Source organism: Opisthocomus hoazin, chromosome 7 (assembly GCF_030867145.1).
Source record: "Opisthocomus hoazin isolate bOpiHoa1 chromosome 7, bOpiHoa1.hap1, whole genome shotgun sequence".
NCBI classification, from domain to species: domain Eukaryota; kingdom Metazoa; phylum Chordata; class Aves; order Opisthocomiformes; family Opisthocomidae; genus Opisthocomus; species Opisthocomus hoazin.
This window is the reverse complement of record NC_134420.1, coordinates 17,371,646-17,380,784: the sequence shown is the minus strand read 5'-3', so window position 1 is coordinate 17,380,784 and position 9,139 is coordinate 17,371,646. Positions and strand designations below refer to the sequence as shown.

General features: G+C 41.3%; 1 protein-coding gene across 1 annotated transcript in view; it reads right to left on the bottom strand.

Annotated features, from left to right (window-relative positions):
• Positions 1-382: 382 nt before the first annotated feature.
• The window catches only part of LOC104338182 (mucin-5B), a 49,478-nt gene continuing 40,721 nt past the window's right edge, over positions 383-9,139 (bottom strand). The window contains exons 37-48 of the mRNA XM_075427122.1: positions 8,735-8,804; positions 8,461-8,582; positions 8,064-8,095; positions 7,443-7,620; positions 6,847-6,951; positions 6,173-6,213; positions 5,487-5,609; positions 4,470-4,565; positions 2,955-3,083; positions 2,067-2,106; positions 1,267-1,390; positions 383-693 (exon numbers count right to left, since the gene is read on the bottom strand). Coding sequence (XP_075283237.1) covers positions 519-693; positions 1,267-1,390; positions 2,067-2,106; positions 2,955-3,083; positions 4,470-4,565; positions 5,487-5,609; positions 6,173-6,213; positions 6,847-6,951; positions 7,443-7,620; positions 8,064-8,095; positions 8,461-8,582; positions 8,735-8,804 — 1,235 coding nt within the window. The 3' untranslated portion in view covers positions 383-518. The remainder of the gene's footprint in view (positions 694-1,266; positions 1,391-2,066; positions 2,107-2,954; positions 3,084-4,469; positions 4,566-5,486; positions 5,610-6,172; positions 6,214-6,846; positions 6,952-7,442; positions 7,621-8,063; positions 8,096-8,460; positions 8,583-8,734; positions 8,805-9,139) is intronic.

Sequence of the window (9,139 nt, the reverse complement as noted above, 5' to 3'; positions counted from 1 at the left end):
GCACCTTGCTTTCCTCCAGTGACCCAGAGTCACAGCCAAAGTAGGTTCTGGACCACTGGGGAGAAGAATGTGAATGTGCCCTGAGTGCTGCCTCTCCGACTGAACCGCAGCTGTGGAAGCGATCGCCATTTCCCTTCTAGGGGAAATGAAGTGGTGTGTGTGGCTATGGTTTTTTAATGTGCACTTTCTTCAGTCAGGACTTTTGAAAGGCATCAGCTGTCTCTAGAGTGTCTTGTAATAACCTTGGTTTATACACCACTATGGGATTAAAGACATTAGCCACCTTGCCCCATTAGCAGCGTCAATGAAACAGGGCAACAAGTCCTCTTTGAAATGAAGTTTATTCTACAAATTTAGAGTAAAATCTTTAGCTACTTTCCATAACTGCATGTAATACGAGAAGCAAAAAGCACAAGAGAGAAATATGGTCATTTGAAGGTTACTCACAGCTGTTTTCTACACTACTCACTTGCTGGGAAGCATTAAATGGCAGCTGAAATGTTTCCCTTCATTTATGCTCATGTTCTCCTCTTTGGGCATTTTGTTTCCACACATCCACATTCATCTACATGCACATAAGTGAACTGGACTGTCTTATGCTCAGAGCAAACCAGTTCAACCTTCACTTCATGACTCCTTTTTTCATGGCAGCAAATGCATTTGTGTTCCATTTCACTGGCCTCAAATGAATACCTATAGAAATGAGATTTGCACATCAGTCTGCTGTCTGTTGTCTACTCAAACTGATCTGTATTTGCTGTTCCAAATGGAGGTACTTCTAAGGAGCAGAGGAGCAAAATTTCCTTTCTACTTTTCTGCCTATTCGTAACAGTCTTCCCTCAGGACACTACTAGACACGCAGGGCCAGATCCTCTGACATCAGTGGGGAAAGTCCCAGTAATTTCAGTGGATTTTAGATTAGGCCCATTCTGGCAAGACAGAAAGAAACAATTCCTTCAGAGACCAAAGAGCAGGAGAAAACTCCACTAAACAGCAGAGTTGTTAAAAAACCACAGAAGGACATGTTTAAGAACAGGTCGTTAATAAATCTAGCTGATGCCTTTTCATCCTTTTTTCCTAACTAAGACAAGGCACTTCTGTCACAATGAAGACATTTAGTCACATTGCTAATGACTGCTGTTCTGCACACCCAGTTTCCCAACCAGGTCCTTTGAAACATCAGGAAGGGGACAAACAGCTGCAGCCCATTGGCGACAAGAACCCAGGAAGAGCAGACATGGGGGAGGACAAAGGTTTCATACTTACACAGAATAGGTACTGCACGTCCCTTCACAAAAGGGCACTGGGACAGGAGCAGCTGACTTACAGTTGTTGTGGACGATATACTGCTCTTTCATATTGCGTTTACATTTATGCGGCAGGTCGATACCTGGGTGGGAGAACACTTCTGTCAGACTTCTTCAGACTGGAGAGTAAATGTTGTGAAAGGTATGTGCTAGGAAACCAAGGGCAGATCATCCTACTGAAACTTTTTACAGTTCAAATGCGTAACCAAAAAAACCAAATGAGATTGCAAAGAAGCACTAACTCAGCAAAGCTATTTCCTGATGGTCGAGGCACTTTTCCATTAGTGGACTAGCTTAAGTGAAGACTACTGTATAAGTTCGTATAAAGACACTGTTGAACCAAGACCTAAAGGACACATGTAGGGTTTGGGTTTTTTAAAATTGCTATAAATGACATTTGTGACTCTGTAACAACCTATGATTTCTAGGTGGATGCTACAGAAAAAATTCTCCTTGTAATTTCCAGATGGAAGAATACAGAGCATATTTTCTACAAATATTCTTATCAGGAGTATAGTTCAAACTAACAGTATTTCAGTTATTTAAAAACACAGAAAAGGAGATCAGAGTTTTAGTCTCCCCATTGTAAGAATAAGCCAGATTTTTAGCCTCAGCTGAGAGGTACAAAACAGCTCTGTTGCTGTAAGTGTTAACAATCTTCCAGTTTGTGGAAACTCTCAGTGCATGCAGAAACAGGACTACAAGTAGGGGAGAACCTAACAGTACTGGAACAGGGAATCAGTGATTTAATGCACTCACATGTCTTACAACAGCCATCTGAAGTCACATCAACTGTCCCCTGTATTGAAAGCAAACAACCACAGCAGTTCAGATGCACATATTGCTAAGTAGCTAGTAGCAATGATGAGAGTTCAGGTATATTCCCTCATCTCTAACTAACATAGATTCCTCACCAGACCTAACTGTGTACCAATTATATATAAAACTGCTTAAAGAAATCCAGCAAGGCAGGGAGTGAATTTTCTTAAAACTATATATCCTCTCACAGGCCAGGTAAGATGTCCTGTAACACACGCCTGACCTCATGTAGGTCCTGTTCAAGTCAGCACAAAACAAATAGCCCCAGAGAATGACAACTGCCTCTGGATTTGAACAGCCTGACCCACGCAGAACGTCCTCCAAAGCTAATTCAAGTCAATGACTGTCTTTGTCCCTGCTTTGGTTTTCAGATCTGCTACGAAGCCCCACAAGGCTTCTGAAAGTTACTGGAAAACACTAGTTGCTGAAAGACAGGATGTGAACAATACCCCTTGCTCTTTCATGTATCATTTTGCTTAGTGATGGACCATGTATCAGAAGACACTGAGCTCATCAGTTCTCCCAGGGGTCCACGGTGAGTTACCATCTGCTCGATTGCATTTCATAGCACTGGTGTTTCTCAAGTGATGAAAAATCCCACCTTTGCTGTTGCCCCAGTAAAATGCAGGGGTTATTTGCAATTAGATTTGTTTATTTCCGTGGGACACTCCATTCAGGGCTGAAAAAGTACTTTTACTTTAAACAAAGACGATCAGTTGAGAAAGATCGAGAAATACTGAATTGGCTCATTCAAAACAGTAAAGAAAACTCCCAGATCAGCCGCAGGACTCATTCCAGAAGGCTTTTTTCTGGCTCTAAAATACTTACTGGGACACAGTTTGATTCTTCAAATGGCAGGCAGACCTTTACCATACTAGTCAAGGAAAAGTGGCCCGCTGATTCAATGCACGAGTACTGAGTACAGTTATCATATGGAGCTTTATAAGTCTTTCCAACCTGACAAAAAAAAAGGAAAAAAACCCCCAACTCAATATAGCATAGCAATAAAAAAGGAATAATGCAACTGTAATACAGTCCAGGAACTGGCAGAGGAACTGGGTTGTTCATATCACTCTGAATGTACTGAGATGTCTGGCTGGAACTCACATCTGCAAATAATGTACCAAGCTCATCCACAACCAGCCTATGCAAAATCCCTTCGGTGGCCACCTAGGTGGAAAGAATCATAGGCTGGTGGCAGAATGAGCATAAAGGCATGAGCAGAAGTGCCAGAAGGTAGGTGTGTTAATGTATGTGGAACAAAATATACACAAAAGAAAAATAATTATTTTAAAGTATTTAAACAGCTTTCTTTTTCAATAGATGGAAGAAAAGCAAAAATTGTAAAAGACAGAACAGTCTTCTTAACAGAGTTAATGGATAAACACAAAGCCTCTTCATGAAAATGTAAAAATTTTGTATTGGCACAGGAGAAACTGCTTATTATTGGCAGTATCAGTAAGAACATTGGCAGTATCAGTAAGAACATTTTCTGGCCTAATTAACTGCTTGTTATTGGCAGTTTCTCCTGTGCCAATATAAAATTTTTACATTTTCATGAAGAGGATTTGTGTTTATCCGTTAACCTCTGTTATGAAGACTGTTCTGTCTTTTACAATTTTTGCTTTTCTTCCATCTATTAAAAAAGAAAGCTGTTTAAATAATCAAGGAATAGAAGGATGAAATAGAAAAGATGCTGAACACAAGAACTACCAGAGAAGCAACAGCCTGTAAGACGATAGTTGAGACAGCCTCATTAACTGTTCACAGCAGCAGGAGGCTGTAATAAAATCGAAGAGCTAGCCTGGGGCTCAGCCCATGTCTACGCTATGCTCACGAGACATGGTGTATTACCTGGGTGTGTTACCAAGTCACACTACACTACAGTAGCTGTGCCACTTTTGATTTCTGCCTCAGCAAATTTAGAACTAGTGGTAGTACAGCTATATCAGCTTGCTTATATTATTTAGGCATATATCTCCAGGGCAAGATAATGACACTGTTTCCAGATTGGAGCAGTATGATGTGAAGCCAGCTTATGTATCTCTGCAAGAGCAGTATTACACAGTGTCACCAGCCCCTCCAAATTCTTTCTCTCTGTTGCATGTCAGGAGGAAGAGGGGTAACATGATTTCCATTCCTGCCAGAGATGCATAATTTGCAACACAGTGGTGCCTGTGAGATGCACACAGTAGACAGCAGCTGTATAAACACCTACATTTACTTCGGAAATACAGACATTTCAAAATCTCCTAGAGGTCTTCCCAGCCTCAAAATGTATGACGCTGATTCAAAAATATTTTTGATAATTCAGCTTTGTGTGCAGGGTAAAGGACTGTTTACCTCAATGGTCACATTGCCAAATGGAAAATTTGCCACGCATGCCACCTGCTGACACTGGCTGCAGCACTGACCCTCCTCTTCCACATAGCGGAAACCCTGTGGGAATAAAGTTGTGTTTAGCCATGTTACCTCATGTCTTGTTCATGAAGCACCTTTGAATCCAAGCCACACCAGAGATGGCAATGGGCCAACCTTCTGGTTCCATTTCTATTGTCTTTAGAAAACTGTTGGAACCACTTTAAGCCTAACAATGAAAGCTGACAATATCTTTCCCATATTGAATACTGACTTCTGGGCACTTCAGTTACCATGAAGACCTTCTCACTGGCTATCCTTCTTTGGGCTAACACACTATTCAGGCCAAACAAATTAATTCAGCATATGATTACTTGCAACATCTGTCACCACTACTTGGTCTGATATGATTATCCATAAGAATTGCTGCTGTTAGACATGTGAAGATCATGCATTAGTTATTTCCTCCCCCTTGTTTTAGGTATCCATTGGTCTCTTGATGGGGGTGGCTGGCTTCAGGATAAAGCATAATGGTTTTATCCATTAGTGGTGTGTCTGGCCTTATCTAGGCAAGAATGGAAAAGAAACAACTCTTTGCTTACATTCAGTAATAGACTGAACAGTTTGTGTGCAGACTGTCAGCTCATGAGTACTGAGAAGTGTCTAGAAACAAATAAACCACTGTACAGTTTCTTCACAATCTTAATTTTTTCGCTGACAATGGGCAATACCAACAGAACAGCACACACATCATCTGTCAGCAGCTGGACTTCTCTTTAACACATTTGTAATCATTCTCCCTCATGGCATCATTCCAAGAGTGACCTCTTAAATTTACTAGAGAAAAAATAACTAGCACCCTAAAAAGGACTATACAAAAAATTTAATAGAAGATTATATCCTTCTGTCTTTCTGTGAGGAAGCAGTTATTCTATCCCAGTTTTACACATTGCTTCAACAGCCATTGTTGGTGGTTCAGGAGGCTGAGCGTACAGCGCTGACCTGCTGGCATGTGGTTTGGCATTTCACTGGAACACACTGGATGCGGTTGGTCTGTGTCACAATGTCCTGTTCATCTGTGCACACACAGTCCTCACAAGAGCTTTTAGGCACCATTGCCCCAGGCTAGAAAGACAGAGAAGAGAGGAAACAAGCCATGGCAAGAATTCAGTGGGTCCTAGAATAAACGTACATCCCCTGGACTATCAAAAATGAATGCTTATGCTGGGATTTATTTTTGGAAGAACTTCCTGAAAAGAATACGTCCAGATGTCTAAAACTTCACACTGTCAGCATAACAAAATGAATGCAAGGCTGACACTCCCCAGGCATTCAATCACATTAAATGCGTTATTACATTATCTCATAAATTCCATGCATCAGTTTTCACTCAGTTTGACCTAGTAATTAATCTTACAACACTGAATGACATTTAAAATTTGTATTCAATCACAATTCTGACTTCTTGACTCTAAAACATCAGTAAGATCTCATTTAGTTAGCTAACTACTGGTCTCTAGCGTTACCTAATCAGCAACATTTCCAATAGAACGTAAGACTACTGGCAGGGAAAAATTACAGGTCGTTCTAGTCCTGCTTTTTATATGAGTGTTGACAACAACAACTTTAGAAAATTCTGACTCAGGCAGCATTAACCTGTTGAAAGAAGTGTCTGGAAGAAGACCCACCTTAAATTCAACTCCTTCAGAAACACATACACCTTTTGGTACTGCAAAAAAACAAAAAATTAAAAGGATGTGCTAGGAATGATTTAAACAGTTACTGTACTCATCTCTGAATTGTGAGTGATTTAGAGGAGACAAAGAGTAGAACTGAGGTTATTCATTAGCCTGAATAACCTGCATGAAAGGGGGAAAAAAGTAACTAGTAGGTGGTGCTAATTGTTATTTGGAAGCCCACATTTAACATCAGCTCAGACATTATGCATGAAGTGGGGTGTAATTCTGTATCCTGGTGTTTTCTATATAGAAAAATCTATATCTCATGTTTTTTTTACCCATACTTGAAATTAGTTGAGTATTTCTTTATTGTTAATCACCTTGGTGGTAACAGAGCCCGTGGGAAGCTGGGTCAGATATATGAATCCGGAAATATAATTTGGAAGCAGAGATTCTGAATAGGTTCAATGTAACCAACATTCAGTATCTGATCGATAATTTTCACTGAGTACTAGCTACGGAGAATCTGCATGAGTTAGTACTCCTCAAAAAAAAAAAAAAAGCACAATTTGTAAATGCTCAGAGGGAGAAGAAGAGGCTACTTCTTATGATTTTGACTCATTTAGAATAAATGAAATAGTTCAAGGAATAAATAGAACACCCTAAGGGAACATGGTACTTACTACAGGAGAAGATAGGACAACAGCCATCCTCAGATATAGCAACCACTGGTTGGAAGCCTAAGTCACATGCTGTTTTGTTGATAATGCAGGTTTTTATATCACATTCTGCAACAGACAACAGAGATAAAGTAAATCGAAGCATCATGTCCAGCAGTGTTACTTGCAGACAAAGCTTGAACATCCAAGAAATAGGGTAGAAATAGACTGTTCTTGAAGCACACATTTTTGGAGTTTGGGACATATTCAGGTAAAGTATCTCTAAGCTTGCTCTGCTGTAAGCCTCTTCCCCAGACATACACTTCTGGCCCTTGTTCCCACTTCTCTTTCACCGCTGGATGTCATCTCTAAAAGAACCAAACACCCTCATCTCAGATTTTCCACTATAAGCATCTGGTGGGTCACAGCACTAGTTCAGAATACAAGCTGGACCAGAGTAGGTCTCTTCTGATAGCAAGAGTTGCTGGCATGTAGATGGAAGAAATGACCACTCCAGTGCGTTTATTTGAATCTGGTACCTATGGGGTACCGAATCTCACTTAAGGATTGCTGCTAAAGGCAAATGATGCTGCACAATGACGTATGAATTATCTACTCACCACAGACTGTCTCTGTGCAGCATGGGTCATCCAGACGCATTTTTATTTTGTGTACGAAGCCCACTTTAGTGCAGTTGATAGGTGGAGATTTAGCACAAGGGCGGGGGAAGCAAGAGATATTCAAGGTCGCTTCGTCACAAGCACAGTATTGACAGTCGTGCTCCCAAGCCTCTCTAGGCTGTGAAAACCATGGGGATAGTAGTTCAGAGAGCAAAAACTAAAGGCATGAAATTAATGAATGGCTGCTGCAAGACAGTGTAGGGCTGGGTTGCCTTCATTTATTATGTAGGAAAATCAGAGTTCAAATCCCAGGGGAGGAGAAGGGAACAGTGAGAAAAAGTATTATCTGTCACCTTCTATTGCAGGTTTATGCATTTCCAGAAGGGAAGCCTGGTAGTTCTACCAGGCAACATGATTCTCACAAACTGCTGTTTCTGCTTCTGCACCTCAAGCGATTAACAAAGTTCTGTAGTTAATAAAATCTTATGTTTTCTTCCTCACTGTCATTGCAGTTTACTGGTATTTAAGCTTAGAATTAAAAGAAGAAACTCATGCAGTCATTTTTACAGGAGGTCACAGCACCCAGCCAGGATATAAAGACAGTATTTTCCTTTTTCTTACCTGTTTCACTGACCCATCTTGTGCAGTGCAACCTACAAATGGAATTACAGATTCCTTTAATGATAACTGAACCGGACAACAACAATAGCAGAAGGACAGGAACAGAAGGAAGGTCTTGAAATCTGAGAAACAGCCACAAAGAGAAAGAGAGATGCAGAGTGCAAAGTCACAGGTTGCATACCCAAAACATCTTAAAGATCCTCCTCTTTGTTCTTTTGAAAGTTGCACTTTCTGCAGGCAGAAACTACCAATCTGAAACATTTCTAGAGTTACTAGAAAGGGTCAGTACCAAGGTCCCCCCCCCATTTCCTCTGTACCTCGAATATCCCCCTTAATGTGCACTTCTAGTCAGGGTCTTATCCTCCATTCCCATTCCACCATTTACATTCTTTCTTACCACAGACAGAAACACAAATGCCATCATGCTCATTCAGCAGAATTTTTCCATCAGGACAGTAGCATCCCTCAACAAACACTGGTGTGTTATTTTGGGACGGGAGGGCATCTGTAACAACTTCTCTGCACAATTAGAGAATAAACATGAATGAATGAAAGGCAGAAATGTGACCCAGAGCAAATAGACACCTAAATCCTAAGGGAATGTGAACTTCCAGCCTTCCTCTGCAATTTTCAAGTTACGGACTTCCAAAGGGCCTTAGGAAATGACCCACCTGCTGAAACAAGTGTTTCTTTTTGCTTCTCCACATGGCTTGTATACCTGATCCTGAGCACAGCTGGCCTCTGTGGAACATTACAACACACAGGTTAGAAAGGCCAGACCCATGTATACGCTTCAATGTACAACGGACGAACAGCACATGCCAAAGCAGCCCACCCCATCGGTCCGCATAGCCCAGGCTCATGCCCAGCGAGGAGGTCCCTGCAGCTTCAGCAAGAGGAGACCAATGGATTCAGCAAGGTACTTGGGACAGTATTAGTAGTGCTTATCCCTGAAACACTGGGTCCCCGTGAACAGGGCAAAGCACACAGAGAGCAGCTGTGTGTTGCCATCTAGTGAAGAAGCTGTAGGTAACACACAGGGCTCCTCAGCTGAGCTGCTCAGGAGAGACTATGAG